General features: G+C 32.1%; 1 protein-coding gene across 1 annotated transcript in view; it reads right to left on the bottom strand.

The window, feature by feature from the left end:
- Positions 1 to 21,709, bottom strand: part of LOC111052822 (dynein intermediate chain 4, axonemal) — a 46,288-nt gene that overhangs the window by 20,326 nt on the left and 4,253 nt on the right. The window contains exons 3-8 of the mRNA XM_039442192.1: positions 21,299 to 21,404; positions 17,536 to 17,690; positions 12,419 to 12,529; positions 10,584 to 10,650; positions 6,897 to 6,986; positions 4,933 to 5,106 (exon numbers count right to left, since the gene is read on the bottom strand). Of these exons, the coding sequence (XP_039298126.1) occupies positions 4,933 to 5,106; positions 6,897 to 6,986; positions 10,584 to 10,650; positions 12,419 to 12,529; positions 17,536 to 17,690; positions 21,299 to 21,404 (703 nt within the window). The remainder of the gene's footprint in view (positions 1 to 4,932; positions 5,107 to 6,896; positions 6,987 to 10,583; positions 10,651 to 12,418; positions 12,530 to 17,535; positions 17,691 to 21,298; positions 21,405 to 21,709) is intronic.

Below are 21,709 nucleotides of genomic sequence, written 5' to 3'. Positions count from 1 at the left end.
CTATTTGACCCAGATTTGATTCCAACAATTTATTGCACCAATCATCATGCAGCTGTTCGACTGCAACACAATCTTCCGATAATCCTTCTATTTGTACTCCATTTACGGCGCGACTCAGAGCATCTGTCTTTTACCAGTGAGGAGTGTCTTTTACCAGGCTTATGAACCACGTCGTACTGAAACTCAGCCAATCTCAGAGCCCACCTGGTTAGTCTGGATGTAGGGTCGCGCAGACTTAGCATCCATTTCAGAGCTGCATGGTCGGTGACTAGCGTGAACTTCCTTCCTAAAAGATAGCATCAAAACTGTTTTGTTGCTTACATAACAGCCAGAAGTTCACGTTCTGTAGTACTATAATTTTTCTCGGCGTCATTCAATTGTCGACTGGCGAATGCTACAGGCCTCTCTCCGTTATCCGTTTGCTGTGAAAGTATCGCGCCAATCGATGTGCTCGACGCGTCTCTTGCAACGATAAATTCGCGATCAAAGTCAGGAAATATAAGGACATTCTCCGAACACATTAATTTCTTAAATTTTTCGAATGATTCCATCTGTTGTGGCCCCCATACAAAGTCCACTCCTTTCTTCGTTAATTGTGTTAGGGGTTGAGCTATCAAGGCAAATCCATCGATAAAACGTCGATAATAGCCGGCTAAACCAAGCCAACTCCTGACTTCTCGCACGTTCTTCGGCTCAGGGTATTGTTTAACCGCCTTGATTTTCTCCGGATCGGGTTCCACTCATTCCTATGTCACTAGGTGACCCAGATAACGAACACAACTTTTCACAAAATTGCACTTTTCGAGATTTACTTTCAAATTAGAATTCTCGAATATCACTAAAACGTGAGCTAGACGTTCTGCATGTTGGTTGATTGTTTGACTGTGAACTATTACATCGTCTAAATAAACAAAACACTCTGTTCCTAAAATTTCGGCCAGGAGGGAGTCCATCAATTTTTGGAATGTATGAGGGGCACCCGGCAATCCAAAAGCCATTCTCTTATACTCAAAATGCCCACCGACGGTTGTGAAAGCAGTCTTTTCTTGGTCCTCTTCTGCTATTCTTATTTGGTGGTACCCACTTTGTAAATCCAAAGTTGAGAAATATTTACTATTGCCTAGTCCTTCAAGTGTCTCATTTATAAGCGGTAATGGATATGCATTTGCTTTAGTAACTGAATTTAAAAGCCTGAAATCTGAACAGAAACTATATTTGAGGCTTCCATCGGTTGTTTTCTTTCTTACAAGTGCAATCGGTGCACTCCAAGGACTGTTTGACGGTACAATTATACCTTTATTCAGCATTTCGGCTATATGCTCTTCCACTACTGGGCGCATGTGGTAAGGTACTCTATAGGGTCTTTTCGCAATCGGTCGTTCTTCGAATGTGGGGATATGATGTTCAACGGGTACATTACATCCCTCTAATCCTGGCTCTTCAAATGTTGTGATATAGCGCTTTAATACTTTACTTATTAACGCAGCTTCTTCAGTCTTTAGATGTGATAAAGTCTCATCAATTTGTTTTTCTAATTTTGAATTATTTTCATCCATTGATACAGATGCTATCTGTAAAGATGGTTCAGTAATCCTCACAGGCTCTGCAATACCCATACATTTATTTTTTAATAGCTGTACTGGATACGGATTAAGGTTTATAACTTTAACAAATGAGATTGAATTGTTGACATGCTGAACACTACGAGCAACCCTTATTCCAGGCAGTGGATCTAATGGGGGTTCGATGAATATAAGCCCTTCCTTGATTACATCTCTCAGAGTAACATCGATCAAGATTTCAGAATGAGCAGGGATAAAAGTGCTTTGTGCGGTATACACTGTAGCCGGTCTTACTTGATCATTTGAACAATGGGTCCTTGTTGACATTCCGCGATCTTTGAACTCAGACCTCCTCCTGTCATGGAGTTGATGGGTGGGGTCGGACGGGGCATTACAGCTTATAGTCTTCCTACTTTCATTTTCACAATCACAAAAATATGACGTTTCCATACTATTGTATGACTCATTTTGAACTTCACCTACTTTCTCACCTCCAAATGTTATTGAATTATCACCTACATCAATAACTGCGTACAATTTGGATAACAAATCCCAACCAAGCAAACCATCCTCTTTAATCTCAACATTGGCGATGAGAAATCTATGTTCAACCTTGAACTTTGTAAAACTTGTGCTCCTATCACAGCTAAATTCATGCCTGTCACACCCTTAGCAACAGCTTTCTCCTCTATTAGTTTTACACCTGAAATAGCCTCTTTCAAAATAGATATCTCCGCGCCTGTGTCAACTAAAAATGTTTTGCATTGACCTTCAATCTCGATGGTAACGTGACTTCCTCTACCGCGAGTTGATACTCTTGGAACTATATTGCAATTCCCCTCTCCATGATTAGGCTGAGTAGTTGGGCGACTGCCAGCCAATCTTAGTTTTCCGAGTGCTGAGGTTTTTGGGCACTAATGTTTTCATTTTCCACAGGAGCGGCGCGTTTAGCGCAATTATTTTTTTTTATGCTGCATGAGACGATTCTCCACAAACAAAACAGTATCTGACAAATTGATTGTAGAATTTACGCGGTTTTGACTCAGAAAAATTTCTCTGCTGATTTGGGGAATGATCTGTTCCCGTGTTGGCAAAGTGACATTCTCTAGCAAAGTGACCCATCCTACCACATGCAAAGCAAGGTCCCTTCTTATCAGACTGTCTGAACTGTGTATTTCGATTGCTCTTAAAATATCCGTATGATTTCACATTCTGATCCTTCTTAAATGAAAGAGCAAACACGTTGTCTTGATTGGATGCGGTCGCTTGTTCAACTCGTTCGGCTACGACTACCGCCTCTTCCAAGGTTTTTGGGGGATGAACTTGTAGGGTTATGGACGCGGAACCAAATAATCCTCGAATGAACGCTGTCAAAACCGTTCTATCTAGTTGGAGGCGAGCGTATTTAGCTTCTGTAGGACGATCGTTGGGGATTGGTATTGCTTTTAAGCCCAATTCTCGACAGCGATCCGCATACGCGCGAATTGGCTCATTCCGGTGTTGTTTAATCGCACACAACGCGAATAAATGACTTTCAGGTTCTCGTAACTCTTTGAATCTTTCTAGAAGACCTTTTTCATACTCAACAAAAGTTGCTTCCTCGGATAATAATTCGAGATGAGTGTTGAAACAGACAGATGCGGCCCCAGATGTTTTTAATTTACATATGAGCTTTTTATCGTTATCAGACCAATTACCAGACTGTGCTACAAATTTTAAATTTTGAATAAATTCCTCTACTTTTTGTCCACCTTCCTCACCTGAAAATGTTCTTACAAGTGATTGTAAACCTAAATCCTTACATACTAAAGTTGTTGGTCGAACCTGTTGACTGTTTGAAGCATTAACAGTGTCTAACTCTTGCTGTAATCTAGCTTTTTCTAAGTGTTCACGTTACGATTGTGCCCTAAGTTGTCTCAATTGTTCTTGTAAACACTCTATTTCTGATCTATCTACATTTTGAACAGGTAGATCAGGTTGTACTGGATTCATCTTGAAGGGTTGACTTGAAATCTTAAATTTTGAATGGTTTCTCTGAAAAATCTTATTTCTATTAGTCTAACAATTCTATTTCCATCTAAGATCTGATTATAATAAAGTAATCAACATTTACTTTCTCAATTAAATCTATTTTTCAATTCAAATTTTCTATTATTTTCTCGTTTCTAACAGTGAATTTTGTCCCATGACTACGATCTGGTTCGATAGACATTTTTGCAGTCTATCCCACCGCACGCCACCAGTTTTGTAACCGCCCTTGATGGGGGTTGAAGAAATTTTATTACTACTTCAAGGGAGTCATGGGATCTGGATAGACAAAAACATTGTATTACCTGAAGAATTTCTCATTTATTATGTCAATTACTTGAAATTTAAAGAATGAAATATGCAGTACATTTTATCCAAATATTATACCTACAAAAACTACCTGTCAATAAGATTCTGCTAACTAGAAATTTTACTACAACAATAATTTTACTAATTAGGGTCTCGGCCGGGTGAAAATGTTTTATAAGGAGCTAGAAATGTTGGCACTTACCCACAGCTATCACTCCCACCGTAATCCCAAACCACAGGACACTCACGTACCGTATATCATAATGCCGGAAAAATAACATAACTTTTTGCAATACGGTATGGATTTTGATCCGCTTGGTACCTCGGTTGTTTAACGACTGGAGGTTTTCCGTCCGGAAAACTTCCCCCTCTCCACGTCAGTGTGCCAGAAGGCCTAACTGCTGCTATTGGAAGAGTCGGTTCTCACGAGATTCGGCAAGCGGGTACTTGCCAGGTCTGCAGTATTCCTCTGGGAAAATATCTACAGGCTACCAAACATCCGCCTTGTCCTTGCCTCGTGGAGCCACCTCATCCGTGAGAACTAGCAAATATCCCTGAATTTGCTGGTTCTCAGAGTAGTTTGGACATAAGTTAGCAGAATCTTATTGTCGCTGCAAAAATACTACTTACTCACTAAATTATATATTTTCTCACTAAAGTCCAACTACGAAAATTATTATTCTAATATCAGAGTCTTTTCTCCTGAAAAAATCTTAAATCTAAAACACGAAAAAATCAATCAATAAATAAGTAATCAAGTACTACCCATGTCACACCAGTATTAATTGATATAATTATTGCTATTCAGTTTTAATGAAAGCTTTTGTAATTTTATTTGTCAACTTCTCTATGTATGAATCTAAATTTTGTTTTCATTTTTTGTTAATTTATATCTATAAGGAACGCTCATTTCTCGAACAGATTAATAAATTCGACTAAATGAATTATCAAGGGTTGAATATCGAAAAATAAATCTTTATATGATTATTCCTTATACGTATTTGATTGAATTTAATTAATATGGGGAGGATACCTTTTTGAGAATCGAATCCAGCGAATTCCGTTTGCTGTTTTGTGTATGTGTTGGAAGCAAGGAGACGTTCAGTTATTAAGACAACATTATCAAAAGCTGGCAAACTATTTAGTCGTTTTTCTTCTGCTACTTCTTCTTCTTCTTCCTGATCTTCATTTTCATTGAAACCTCGCCCTGCAGAAATTGAATATAAATTATATTGTATTCAGAATTACTTTCACAAAAATATGGTTTGCTACAACAAAAAGCAATTATTTATTGCTAAACAATAACAAAAAGTAATTGTTATTGTAGAAATATTGTATCATTTGTTATATGCTCATTCATATACAGAATGTCCCACGAAAGGTGAGACGGTTTCATTTTGATTTTGATTAAACTTTCTTCCTGGTGACTCTTGACAGAGTATTGGAAATCGTCAAGAAGGACTAGGATAGTAAGGAGGTAGGTAGGTAGGTAGGTGGGAGGTAGGTAGTAGGGTAGAAGGACTAGGACTTTAGGGTAGTAAGGAGGTAAACATCAAAAGTCGAGCAACTTTGTTCAAAATATTCCCTCCAAATTCCTTTGTCAATTTGCCTATATTATTGTAAAACTGGAGATTTCAAACTTGTTAGAGTTGTGAAAGGCGTCTTGACTGAGTCAACACCTCTCATGATTTCAGTGCCTCTGTTCATTATTTCCATATTTTTATCGGCAAGCTCAACTGATTTGCAAAAGTTGACTACCTTTTCAAGATTAGCATCTTCACGAAGAAGTTGTTGCTGTAATTGTCTCGAGTTCACTCCGAGTGCTATTAGTGCTTTCATCATTTTATCTTCCTGGTCATTGAGGTTACAAGGTTTTATTAATCTTCTTAAATCTGCATAGAAACTATCAAATGGTTCATTAGGACTTTGTTTTCTGGTTAGCAATTTGTAGATGTCCATTGTCATGTTTTGTTTAGGCTTACAATATTTCTCCAAAACTTCAAGGATTGAGGTAACCGTTTCAATGTCGTTTTCCCCTGATAATGTGTTGTACAATTTAAGTCCATCAGGTCCCAGTAAGTTTTTCAATCTCGCTACTTGTATTTCTCGAGATTTCTTTACAGTCTCGGTAAATTGTTACTTCTTCTTTGAAGTTGGCAAAATTATTTGCGATATCCCCAGGTGTAACTAGCATACCTGGTTTGCTGAATTCCATTTTCAATATTGAGCTATCACTTCTCACTTGAACACTTAATAATTCAATTATTCTTGTTTCATTTTATTTTCGACTGCGCCATGTTAGATATTGAATAAATAATACTCGTCATATCAACCAACCATCTTTATTTTAATACATTCAAGACTAAACTGTTATTAACGTCCTGGTAACTAATGTATTGAAATCATATGATAATAGTAATTATCATCTGTAACTAAACTCAAACACTAAAGCAGCTGCAACAGTTGTAGGAAAATGTGATATTATACATAAAATTAAAGATAATTCAATCATCTAAAAGCTCATAATCATCATTGATTTTTCAAAAGTGTTTTTTTTTTTAATTCACACCTTAAGGCTCGGATATCTCAGAAACTATAAGATATATGCAAAGAGTTTTTTGATAAATGTTCTAAAAAATTTAGTAAGCTTCAATTTTTGTATAGAATATTTTGTACATTCATATCAGTAAAGTGCATAGATTTCGAGTTATGCGTGAAACTAAAAAATTGCACCTTTGAACCACCTCCATTTTGCATAGCACAGGTGGTGGGGAATTTTGATAAGTTTATCTCCATACTACCCTTATGGAATTGCGGGGTCAAAAATATATTGCTTTGTATTTCTTTGTATTGTCTTTCAACCTTTTCCTTTTATACTCTTTTTTAAGCATTCATTGCTTGGACTATAGATAAATAGATAGATGAACAGAAAGCTTATGAAAGAAAAGGAATAACTGTGTCCTTTCCTGAGTGCTATTATAATAAACAATGAATTACCATCAATTTGAGCGCTAGACTGAGAATGTGGAAATGTTCTTTCACTTGCATCCTCATCTCCATCCACATTGTCTTGCCCGGTTTCGGAATCTGAAAGAAAATGTCGATTCTTATCAAGTCGATTTTCAATAAAATGTGGAAAAGTTGATGTATGGCAAATGAAAATGTTAATATTCTTATCGAGTCGTCGATTTTGCAATAAAATTTATTACAATGGCATGAAACAGCATTTGACATTTCATTTGTAATGAATGGTACAGCAGATTATCTGATAGTATTTAAGTACAGTATCAATGGTACCTAATGTATCGATATTGAAGTACCTATCGATGGTAATATCGATATTACAATTGATACTCAATATCGATATTACCATTGATACTTCAATACTATCGAACTGTAACATTACACATTGTACATGAAATTATGAGGAAAATTAGCGGGACATAGAGACCAACAGAGACTGAGTGGTTGCCTGTGCTTAGTAACATCATGCCTCCAGATCTCAGAAGGTTGGAGAAGAAGAACAAGTTCATTCCCATTTGCAACACATTCATGAGGATCTCCCAGTCTCTAGAGATTTATATTTATATTTATTTATTTATTTATTTGAGATACATATGAGAGCTAATCCTCCACTAAGGCGCCTCAAGTCTAGAAGATATTTGAGACTTGATGAGCAGGAAGAAATAAGAAGTGCGAAGGAGTTATGGAGACTGAGATGGTTGCAGGGAGAGGTCAGGAACAAAGGCCTTGTGGATGACCCTAATGACATTGTCGCTGGCACCCAGCTGAGACGTAGAGAGTGGTGTGGCCTTAACCGGTTCAGGACGCAGGTGGAAATGTGTGCTGAGCTGATGACAGCATGGGGATACACCTCTGATCTTCTGTGCCAATGTAAACAAATTCAATCAATGAATCAATGATATCTGAGTGTTCACAACACTCCTATCATGGATGTTGATGAAGTTCATGATGCTGGAGAAAAGGCATGTCATTGGCTCCAGAACTTACTAGATTCCATTAGTATTTAACATATTGAGTGTAAAATTATGTTTTTTCTATATATAATATATATATATATATATATATATATATATATATAATATATATATATATAATATAAATATATATATACTTAAAGTTTGTAATATAAATTAAAACAGGAGACACGATATAAATAGATTGAAAACACTTAAAAACTTACATTAGAAATGGGGGGAAATTTTCGGAGACTGAGTCTCCTTTCCCAACAGAGCAGACTCATATATACTTATATATATATATATGAATGAAGAATTGGAAATTGGAATAATATTATTGCTGAAGGATAGGTTTTATTGAATTTGCAAATAAGTGAGTTTCTATGTCACAGTCTTTATCCTATTGAAAAGAATGAAGAACTTGAATTTAAAAAACACTGATGGAGTGAAAATGCACTCACATTGGTAGTTAGGATCGTTTCGACCTGTTGTTGGTCATCATCAGACTGTATAATAGGAATTTACTCTGCGAGTATGAAATGAGAGTAAATTCCTATTATTGTAACGGTGGGAAAAAGAAAAGAAATGGTCGTTCAGAAAGCTTGCTGAAGATTAAATTCTATTTTGTCATACTTATTCAATTGCAGCTGTTTTCCATGCATCAAATCAAGCCGGTAAACAGCTGTTTTCAGAAAAAGAAAACATGTGATTTTCATTACAGCATACTATACTGTAAAGAGATCATATGTTCTCTTTACAGTCGAGTATGTTAGGACTAATAACATCTGAGTAATTAATATACTAACTCAAATGATCAAAGAACTAATTTAAGGAGTTTCAAGCTATAAGAACTCATCTGAAATCTTATAATTTAGGCCTTTATTATTTTATTTGAGCTCAAAGGGTCTGTCTGTTATGAACTAGGCGCTACGGGCTAGGTCATGTTTATAGAATGCAGTAGCTCGAGCAGCAGCAGGTAATGGTTTCTGTTTCTCAGCAATATTATCCTTTCTCAGATAAGTATGACAAAAAATATTGTACGTAACGTGTACGTTAACGTATTTACCGCATTCGTATGATAATTCTGGCCTCAACTACGTTTCGGGCAGAAACAATCATACCTATGCGGTAAATTATCGTTACCGGACTTGTTACGGAAAGTACTATTATGCGCAAATTCCTAATATCAAAAGACATGAACGACCACATTGTGAGGATTACCGGAAAAGTCCAAATATAAAGCTGGATTAAAAATAACCCTTGAGCCTCCACCAAATATGTAAGGTAGCTGGTGGGAAGAAAAAGAAACTATAGCTTTCGGTTTTTATTTAACATCAAAAATTATTTATTTAATAGGAATATTCTAATATGAAACGGTGCGAAACGGAAAACAAATGCAATTGAGATAAAGGAAAGATTACAACTATAATCAACAATCAAAATTTCTGATTATAATAATCAGATAATAATTTAAGGGCTACTCGCTTAGCTGATCTGTGGTCGTTCAGTTTTTTTGATAATAAAAAACAAAAATTTCTATTTAGAATTATGGATCTGAAAAATTTTTTAAATGTACAACCAACTATTATCTTACTTTACCTTAAAAAGAGTCCCTTGGCCTGCTCCTCAAGGTCCAGTTGAAGCACTCCCGATTTTAAATAAAAAAATATATAAAAAAACTCTGCCAGTTGATTGAATCAAAAACACCAGCTTTCCCTACAAGATTCAAATCCTGAAAATACAATTATGTAGGTTTAAACTGCCCGGACTGCGACAGCCTATAATTGAATTCTCAAGACAGAATCCTTCAGGTAACCAATGCCTTAACTCAACAACTAACTTCACAAACGGTTCAAGGAATACGGACCTCGAAAGAAAAATTCCAAATCTATGTGAAAAACACATGCAGCCTTGATTCACAGACCAAAAGTCAACTCACTCTTGTTTGTATAGCATGGAGCTAAAAACCATAATATTGCCTTCACGAAACGTGATAAAACACATGTTTCATCTTTGTACATTGGAGATCTTCTCGCTTTATCAATTAGGCTGCATTTAATAATTAAATCCGCGACCAGATTTCCAATTCACAAAATAATATTTCAAAAATTGAATAGGTTTTGATGTCATGTATGACATTATACAGTCTGATGATGACCAACAACAGGTCGAAACGATCCTAACTACCAATGAAGTGCATTTTCACTCCATAAGTGTTTTTTAAATTCTAGTTTAATTTAATAGTGAAAAAGTATGGATATGCAAGAGAGATTGAAGAACTTTACAATTTTAAATTTTTCAACTTTTCTATTGAAGTACTGGAAAAATTAAACTGCATTGATAGCAGTAATATTTCGGTATATTTTAGAAATAAATTAATATACTAATGAATTAATTAAAAATTCAAATTCAAATTCTTTATTAGCAATTCAATACTTTACATCACATTCTTACATTAGTATGTAGAGAATTTCTGCTTTGTTAATACATATTAGAATTCAGATAATCAATTACAGTCAATAAATAAATTAATCACAAATAAAAGAAAAATTCTAGAACTAGAACGTGTGTGTTATACACTGGAGGCCTTGAATAAGTTAATTTACAACTAATATAGGGCTATTTTTTGAATCCAACAAATAACCAACAATCCTATTTAATTAATATATTAATGAATTTAATCTAATTCAAATTAAAAAATTACCAGGGGTTTGTTGCAGTTTCCTTGAATTGTCATATAAATCCCATTCAGATGCAAAAACGTTGATATCCTGTAAAGAATCTTTATCGTATAAAAGCAAAATGGCACTGATTCATAATGAACATAGGATAAATATTACTTATAACCTATAAATTATTATTTACCTTATTAATACTGAGCCAAATACATTCAAATTTGGCAGGTATCTTCAGTTGGCCTTATAGATAGAGGCGCACTAAGAATGGATTTGAAAAAATCCAACGATAAGCCCAAAATCTGTGTTTTCTCTGCTTTTTCAAGAACTAAATGTCAAAAAATGTTGGATCATGGTAAAGGTTCAGCTAAGTTGTAAAAATGTTTTCAAATTACGCCATAGATACATAGTCACCACGCTAATAAGAGTGATGACTGATGACCCAAATCATTATACACTTTTATTATTATGAACTTTAAAGACTTATTAATTATCAAAACTCCCAACACTCAATAACCAAAGAAACCCATAATAATAATAATAATAATTGTTTTTTATTTAAATTTTTCTCACATTACATGAATGATAGGTTTTACAAATTGAATTAATCATTAAACATATAAATATCATCTTATATCTATCATACATGAAGTGAGAATCTATTAAGATTGTTTTGACTAGCTAGACTATTAGGAATTTGACGGTCTCTATTTCTTTTGTATAATTCTGGACTTTTGTATAACTGACTTTCTTTTAACTTATATGACGTTTGTTTTCAACATTATTGTAATGTTTTGCAACAATGAAGAATGATATGATTTGATTTCTCTTTCCTTATCATATCGGTTAGCTTATTTCTATGTCTCCTGTATTCGTCTTTCAGATAATTATTATTAGGTTGTCTTTTCAATTTTCTCCATAATTTGTCTTTCAAGTTGATATGGTTTTTTATTATCTCTGTAATCCATGGCTGTTTGTGTTTATTACTTCTACTGTTAACTGTTATTGTTGCTTTTTCATAAATACTATTGAATTTGTTGAATATAGACTCATATATTTTTGTTGGGTTGTTTGATGTTAAGTGGTCGTTCCAGTTTGTATTATGTATCATACTTCCTACTATTCGGCCAGAAATGATTTTTTTCTCATCTATTCTTGCCTCTTCTTTATTATTTTGAATGTTAAATCCCACAATGTAGTGATCTGCTATCTTTGATTTAATGACTATAGTTTCTATTTCAGTTGGGCTCATTCTTATATTGACATGATCTATGCATAATAATAATAATAATAATAATAATAATAATAATAAAATACTAATAATAGCTTTATTGACATTCGTATAGAACAAAAGCCTCTCTACTTGAGAGGAACTCATACGTTCATGTATGAATCCAGTCCTTTTTAAGAAATCCACACTCAAGCTGGATTTGGCGATCAAGGACTTTGTAATCTAAATAAATAAATCACTAGACAAATCTCTCATTATCAATGAAGAGTACAATTTAAAAAAATCTAAAGTCTAAATAAATTCTAGTCTTACAAATTATACTTTATAGTCTATATGATCATTTTTCCAGTATTTCAAATGAGCTGCTTTCAATAATAACATATATATTATTTTAATAATCACTGTAAGTAACACAAACATTTCTCAAAATTTGCAAGCATTAAGAAGAGTAGGAATATTATTATTTTTGATAATTTTTCATGCATTACAATGTAACTGTTTTAATTGTAGTTGTAACTGGACATACATATATTCTCAAATATATGGGGAATTACTCAACTCAAAACAATCACAGCAACGCATAGATAAGCATAAAATGTAAAAAATTATGAGAAAATATTTTGCAAAAGTCACCTTTCTCTCTACGGCTGAGGTCTGAACTGCTTTCTTTTTGCAAACAAAATTCGCAGTTTGAATAAAACAGTCTCTTTTGTTTTTTAGTCGTCTTTGTATACAATCATCGATCTGGAATTAAACATCAACATAAATATTATTGGAACAAAATTCATCATAATATCCATTATTCATCCATGGGATAAAAATGTCTTACCAAAATTCTGTCCAAAAAATGTTCAAAGTAGGGTTTAGTTCACATCACAACAATTTTCACTTCAAAAATAAATAAATTATTAAATAAACAATATTATTCAAAAATCCTTGTAAGATATATTATCTCGGTGGAAATGCATTTTAAGAGCCATGTTTACTAGAATTTTTCTTCCATTTTTATATAACACTTACGAAGTTTGTCTGTCTATTTCAGAAACAATTCAATTCAATTTAATCAATTCATTTATCTCATAGGCATAATTAATCCTATTTAAACGATTCAAAATAACTAAGAAAAACATATAAAAATGTGAAATAAAAGTGGACAATCCTAGGCAAGCCTAAGCCCAAGTGGGCTGTAGTACTCCTAAAAAAACAATTAAAAATACTCAGAGGAGTAATAAACACTCAGTATATTAAAGATGATTCTTGTATATAAGTTCAGAACAATTCAGGTGATGTTGAATTATTTTAGAAAAAAGAATGATATAAGCAGTAGTTTTTTATGAAGTAGGAATTATAAAAAATAAATGTTAAAATTATACCACTCTTTTTTGGAAAACTGAAATCCTATACTGTAGTTATTGACTTTGAGCATAGAGAAAATATAACATAAGAAGATGTTATTTGGTGTAGGTCATTCATGTTCCAAATTTCAAGCTATTTTTTTTTTTTTTTTTTTGTTAAATCAAGCCTATTACTGTCGACTACTGTCTATTAGTGTGTTGTTGGGAGTGTAAGAGTGTAAGAACGGCACAGTATGAGAGACTACCAGCATCCCATATATAGCTGCACAAAAAAACAACCATTAGCTCTATCGGCTTGAGTTAACAGTGAAATTTGCAACGTAAACTCACTATACTGTGGGATATCTACTTATGCTATCTTTTCTCTATGGTTTGATCAATAGGGGTAGAATTACAAATGAGTAAATAACTTGGAAGCTGCCTGCATCTAGCAGTGTGAAATATAACTAGACGTGCATTGGTAGTTATAAATTTCTACACAAGGTAGCGTGAAAGTCCGCTTCACAACGCAGATTCATCACCCAGTAGAAAAGATTTCAACCAATTCCATCTCATATTAATATTAATGTTCTTAATTTTAAAAATAATACACTCTATAAGCTACGGCACATAGAACAGACATCGAGTGTTAAATTGCAAAGATGCCATTAAAGAAAAAAATACAAAGAAATTACAAATACAAAGAACTGTATCAAATTACATGGATTTCACAAAATGATCATAGTAATCGAATACTCAACAAAATTGATAATATTTCTTATTATCATAGTTTAAAAAATAATTGGAGAAAGATACATCTAGTGAATGAAAAAGGATCTTGGCGACTCTTGGAAGAGTTGTTCAAAGTGAAAATAATAATAATAATAAACTCATTTATTCTTCCAATTTATACATTACACATAGGCTAATCAGAAATTATGAATAGTACAGTAGATATATAACAACAACAATCTTGCAAATTATAAAAAATAAAGATAATAAAAATAATACAATTATTACACGTTGTACAAAGAAATCACAATAATTCATTTACATCAAAAGAAGAATAAATAATTTCAAGTACCCCGAGGACTAAAAGTCCTGTTTGGGGCACCATCATATTTTTAATTGAGAAAGAAAAAAGCAATGAATTGTTTTGCCGATTCGGAACTTGCATAATATGACAGGGTGAGGAATTTTAGTTTAGAAAATACATGTATATTAAATTTTTATCTACTTTCCCTTCATTTGAAAAGAATAACCAACAATCAATGCACATTCCAGGCTAATAAATTTCATTTTGTAAATTTCTGTCCATAATTATCAACATTATAGGAAAATTACTCATGTAGCTTGAATAATAATATTATCTTCACACAATTTCCAAGAGAGAGAGAAGACTACATTCATCCAATGAAACCCGTAAATTCATATCTATTCTACTCTTGAGAATAAACTCTCCACATCATTTTGTAATAGAAGCCAAGCTTTTACTTCATTTTTAAAATGTTTTTTATTATTGATTTGCTTTAATTCTACCGGAAAGTTGTTGAATGTTCGGGGGGCTACATACAAGTAAAATCTTCGGAATATTTTAAAAAGCGTAACACTAGCATTGATTTTAAAGAATGTTTTTTGTTAGTTTCGGATTGTGAATTGGAGTAATTCGAAAATTTGAAAGTGATGAATAACCTAGCTGTATTTGGACTTTTTTATAAATTAGAATTATTAGAACCGTATTGGGCTTATTATATTGAATATTGAGCTAAAGAAGTTAATATTGGTATCATTATTTGTATGATGTGAGTACTTGTTGTAAGAATATTGTAAGAATCCAATAACTTTGAATATTATGATCAATGTACTGTATGTATAGTTAATAATTATTGTTAACCTGGAATTCAAACTTACTCCACACTAGAACTTTTTGCGTTGTTGAGAAGGTGATACTGTAGATATCCATATTGAATTATAACGACTAGATATTGTCAAAACCACTAATTTATTATTTATTAAAACAAATCTGAATATTATAAGTTTCGGTTATTGATAGTTGAATATGAGTTTCAGTTGATGATAATAGAAACCATCAGTTGATGATATAGTGATTCTAATAAATAAGTGGTTTTAACAATATCAAGTCGTCATCGTTCTAAACTAGGGTTGCCACCTTTTTTAAGAAAAATAAAGTACATTGGTAATCACAGGCCTAAAAAATATGGTACATTAGGTTTAAATAAAGTACATGTCATTTTTACCTGTATATTCAAAAAGTCAGCATTCTGTGGCATTCTGATATACTCACAAAAATACACATTAACGACATGAAAATCACTGATTACTATTAGAATCCATTATAATTATTGATAGAATAGGTAATTCGATTTATCCAAATAAGAACACATGATAGCTTGGAAAGTTATTGATTACATACTGGTCTGACGAAAATAATCATAAATCAATAAAAAAGATAAATTAATTTCATTTGTTACAAAGCACACGCTCATACAGAAGAATTGTTTAATATAGTATCATGAAAAAAACATAATTTATTTTATTTAATCCAAAAAGTTTTAGAGTTGGTCTTCTAAATTTAAAATGTAAGTTATACTCCTTGAAAAAATGCATAATATTGTTCTCTTCAACAATTTAATCAACTCTAGGCTATTGCAAAATAATTTGAGGTACACAAGATTAAGAAATTTAATGCAAAAAATTGCATTCTGGCCAAACATATGTGTACTTCTCAAAATACAATTTTAAATGATTTTTTAAAAACATGAAGCACCCTTTATTTATATGAAATATTTTAAGAGAACGACCGGTTTCAGCTTATTTTAGCTATTTTTAAGTTCAAATGAAAAATGAATAAAAAAATAAAAAACGTATTGACTAATTTATGTACATATAAGACTATCCTCCATATTATGAATAAATGAAATGAAATGAATGTTCTATTTCTTGGTTTGCATAATTTTATCAAAAATGGGATTATCTAGATCGAATTGAATGATATTTATTAGTATTATTACTATTTAATTTTGCTGTAGTGTAGATATGGAATCTTCTTTTACATTAATTCAATTTACTGCTTTTGCTTTCAACGTTTAAAATCTTCATATTAGCATTCATATCAATATATTTATGGTTTTCTTCTATCAAGTGATCCTCATGGCTGATTATTGAGTATTATTTTTTATTTTTATTTTAGAGCTTGAATGTGCTCCTGGAAAAAATAAATAAAGGGTGCTTTATGTTTTTAATAACTTTTATAAGTAGCTCATGCAAATAAAGTAATTTTGAATGGATATTAAAATACAATACATGAATATAATGGAATACAAAATGAGTTTAATAATGAATTTTAAATTTAATAAAAAAATCAATCAGTTATTCTTGAAAATATATTTCTTATTGCTTTTGGCCATCATCAATAAATAATTGTTACTGGGGAAGAGTTGCAAAGCATCTTTGCAATCAACATTCAAATTGAAATAAATCATTAGTTCATTATTTCTTATGAGATTCAAAGATGCTTTGCTCCTCTCATCTCTCCACTTATTACTCATCACCGAAAAAAACATTCCCACAAATGCTGAAGTGGCAGGGATAGAGAGTAAATATGAAACCACTTTATACAAATTCTTGAACTTATCAGAATCACATGCACTGAAAAAATGTAGCCAATATTTAGTTAAAATCTGACAGTCTCCGCCACTCTACTAACCTAAAATGTTTTGATTTCCGCGTACTTTATTATATAGAACTTTATTGAGCAAAATAAAGTATTTTTGCGTACTTTGCTTACAAAGTATAAAGTACAAGACCTCCAAATAAAGTACATTACTTTATTATATAGTACGGGTGGCAACCCTATTCTAAACACACTTCTATTGTTCTAAATTATTATTATTATTGTACTGATTTGTTTCTAGAACAGTTCACTTATTTTTGTTTTTATATTGTCAGTTTTTGGATAAATTTCAATTTCAATTTTTAATTTCATCTCCATTAGATAAATAACTGCTCGCTGCATTCTCGCTTTAAAATCGGTATAGAAAATTCTAAAACCTTATTAGCACAATTTTATTTTTGAAAACCCATCGAATTACAGATCTAATTGTTATTATTTATTACTAGCAGGTAACCCGTGCTCCGCAAGGGTCAATTAGAAACATTACAAACTAAAAACTTGACCTACTGAAACCTTAAAGAATTTAAAATAGGCCTATAATCAAGATTGTATATACAACATTTCAGGTTAATCAGTCCAGTAGCTCAGACGTGATGTTGAGTCATTCGTGAACTTCCTATCCCATGTATGAGATAATTCTTTCCTTAATTACTATATTATAGAAGACATTAGAACTCATTGTAGTAGCCAGAAAATGTATTATTCAAAAAATGTTCACAAACCTGTTGTTGAATATCGTCACTTTCTTTATCGCTGACTAATTGCTGTTCAACATAGCCATTGATGTCAAGTAGCCATGTTGTTTGAGTCTCTCTCACCACTAGGACAACTTCACTTTTCCCAAGGATTTGGCATTTCTTGTTTTCTTTTTTGTAACCTGATTGCAATCAATGAAATTCAATATATACATCATATTAGAGCAATCTCATCAATGTAACAAAGCTTCTTATCATATTACTATGAGAATTTCATTTTCACATAAAAAATTATTTGCCCCAAACTATTTAATCATTCATTATTTCTATAGTTTATATACAGGGTGATTCCTAATTATGGTAGAATAATTTAATACGTGATAGTAAAATAAGACAAAAGCTCTTATAAACATACATCCATAAACGCTTCATTAGCGAGCTATACAGGGTGAAAGATTTCGCCCGGAATTCAGTTCCTCTGGAGAAATATAACGATGCTGAATTGTTTGGGGACTAGTTTTTGAAAAAATTATGGTGGATTCATATGGATAAATATCTGAAAAATTGAATAAAACTAGTCTGGAAGCTGTAGTGTGAGTAGTTTTCGAGAAAAAAGTTGAAATATGCAAAAAATCTAAGTAGAAAAACACAGACTTCTACGTTTGATGCCCAATAACTTTCTTTAATGACCAGTAAACGAATAATTTTTCGCAATAAAAATTGTAGAGAATTTAATTCTGAAAAGAATCATGTAAGCTGTGTAGACTAAATTTAAATAAAAGTTAAATAAAATGTATTCTTAAGTAGTACATTACACCACAAAAATTTGTTGTTTTATGAGGAGAGAACTAATAACTCATAGGTTGTAGCTGATTGCAAATAAAATATTAGGTTTTTAATGGAAAGTTTTATTTTTATATGAAAGTAACATATCTAAATGACATTAAACTTATACCAAAAGACTAAAGACGATGTTCAAAGTGACCTCCGTTGTTCTTAATGTATATTTTTTGTTATATTCTTGCTCATAGGAACTCTCCCCCATTCACAGATGTATAGTCTTCTTGGGGGATTCCACTTTTCAATAATGTTACAAGTTTAAATAAAATAGTAAAGTAATTTATCTTTATATTTATTGTTTTATTGTAACTTAACTATATTTACAAATTTGTAATTTCATGTGGAAATAAATTGAATTGAATTGAATTGAATATGTTCAGACGTCTTCTCATCAATGTAACAAAGCAAAATTATTTGCCCCAAACTGTTTAATCATTCATTATTTCTATAGTTTATATACAGGGTGATTCTTAACTAAGGTAAAATAATTTAATACGTGATAGTAGAGGTAAAAATAAGAAAAAAAGCTCTTATAAACATATATCCATAAACGCTTCATTAGCCAGCTATACAGGGTGAAAGATTTCGCCCGGAATTCAGTTCCTCTGGAGAAATACACCGATGCTGAATTGTTTGGGGAACCACGAAAATTTGCTGTTTTATGAGGAGAGAACTAATAATTCATAGGTTGTAGCTGATTGCAAATAAAACATGGATTTAAATAACAGCTGTTCCAAAACAGCTGATTTATTTTGTTTTTTATAAGATAATATTTGAAAGAAATTATCAGCTGAAAATTATTTTTAGAAATATTTAATACTTTCAATCAGCTACAACCTGAGTTATTAGTTCTCTCCTCATAAAACAGCAAATTTTTGTGGTGTAATGTACTACATAAGAATACATTTTATTTAACTTTTATTCAAATTTAGTCTACACAGCTTACATGATTCTTTTCAGAATTAAATTCTCTACAATTTTAATTGCGAAAAATTATTCGTTTACTGGTCATTAAAGAAAGCTATTGGGCATCAAACGTAGAAGTCTGTGTTTTTCTACTTAGATGTTTTGCATATTTCAACTTTTTTCTCGAAAACTACTCACACTACAGCTTCCAGACTAGTTTTATTCAATTTTTCAGATATTTTTCCATATGAATCCACCATAATTTTTTCAAAAACTAGTCCCCAAACAATTCAGCATCGGTGTATTTCTATAGTATTTCTATATATATCCTTCAGAGGAACTGAATTCCGGGCGAAATTTTTCACCCTGTATAGCTCGCTAATGAAGCGTTTATTATGGATAAGAACTTTTTTTTCTTATTTTTACCTCTACTATCACGTATTAAATTATTTTTCCATAATTAAGAATCATCCTGTATATCAGTGAAAAGTGGAAATATAGCACATATAATATAATTTCCACGAGTTTCAGTTGGTCTTTTCCCTCTCAGCAGTATATGAATAACACCATTAGAACTTATGGGAATTATATTTTCACTGTCACTATTGTGTATGAATCTAGCTTAAACGTGTAGATGAACTCAGTATAAATAATATTAAACATTAATTGACATCGTGTTGGTAATAATGTGAATAACATTAAATGTTGAATCAATTAATGGACAAAATATTAAAATCGGAATTATACGGTGTATTTGGTTGTTTTGTATCCCAAAAGGGTGATTGGCAATATTAGGATCTCCACGCTCCTATCATTCTTTTAATTTATATGTCGAAAAGTTCCATGAATGATTGAATACCTAGTCCAAGTGTAATATTTGCTTGAATGTGTATAGAGCTACTTAGAAGATCAAAATTGTTATATTAGAAGGACTGCTTATTAGTCATTGTTATGCAGACTGCTTGAAAAATCTGCAGGTTCAGATGCAGTCTGATCTCAATCTGTTATCCCTGTGGTTTTCCTTTAATAAGCTGAAACTCAATGCTGACAAAACAACATACTTAAATATTTCAATTTATGAATCATTCACCTTCGAGAAACCACTTAAATACCACAACATTCACTGCCTCAATCATGATAGCTGTAACTGTTTCAATATATTACAATCCAGTCAAGTAAAATATTTGGGTATATCTATGGTAGATGATGTTCTGTGGAGGAGCCATGTGCGGATGTTGAAATTAGCCTGCGCATGCTTCTTCATAGATTCTACCATTTAAGAAATGTATGCCCAATTTATATCCTGAAGAATGTTTGCTTCTCACTTGCACATTCCAGACTTTCATAAATGGCATCATATCATGTTGGGGATGTACTTACATTACCCACTTGAAACCACTAATGCGTTTACAGAGATCCTTGCTTCATTTCCTGCATGAAGAACCTATTGCTCGCTCCAATCTCTTCAACAATTCGAGGATTCTTAGCCTAAGATCATTATACATATTCAAAGTACTTATGCAGTTTTATTGGGCTAGTGGAAACTTGGGGAATACAGTGGATTCAGCTAAGCATGCGCCTCTGGTCAGGTTAGAGTGCCAACACCTAATTCAACTTTTTTTAGAAAATCGTTTCTATTCTTAGAAGGAAAATTCTGTAATAAACTGCCTTCATCCATTGTGCATAGTGGCTCACCACAGCTGTTCAAACGTAATTTGAAGACTTTCCTGTTAAATCTGAGTGAAGAAGATGTAGAAAGTATATATGTATAATATAACTGTATAATTAATAGTTTTTAGCTTTGGATTTCTAATGACATTGATGGTTTCCAATATGGTAAATTTTGAACAAATAGTGTAAAATTGTTATAATTCATGAATATTATTGTTATGTTGTGATTGGATGCCATTTTTATACATATATACTCTATAAAAAATTCTCTACTAAATAGTTTCTATAAGTTTAATCAATACACTTCAGACTACAGCAATTATAAGGAATCGTCATTTTTCTATACTTTCAATTATTTTTGAATACTCATCACCTGCATAGATGCCTGCAATAGCATCTACATTGAGGATGTCATCTGATTTTTGACTATCTTTATCCTCTACTGACTTTGATGCTTGACTGTCCAATGAACAACTTGACTGGAAAAATGAAATAACTCTTAGTTTTCGTCATAAATATGGTGGATAAAGTCCATATAATTAAATTAAATTAAAAATGCATTTTAAATAGTATATTGTAAACCAGTAACATGTTGGCTGAACAAGTGAAAAAATTATCTATGAGGGAAATAAGTATTCCTAGCGTCAGCTCTTGTGTGTTGATGAGACTATCTATATTGGGTTGGTTGGATAAAAGCTAGCAATTGATAATTTTAAGTAATTTTCTCGACTCGGTTGAATCATAGAAAAAAAGCATAAGAAGATATTCCATGGTATAGTTCGCT

This window comes from Nilaparvata lugens, chromosome X (genome assembly GCF_014356525.2).
Source record: "Nilaparvata lugens isolate BPH chromosome X, ASM1435652v1, whole genome shotgun sequence".
Classification (NCBI taxonomy): Eukaryota; Metazoa; Arthropoda; class Insecta; order Hemiptera; family Delphacidae; genus Nilaparvata; species Nilaparvata lugens.
This window is presented reverse-complemented; position numbering and strand designations above follow the sequence as displayed.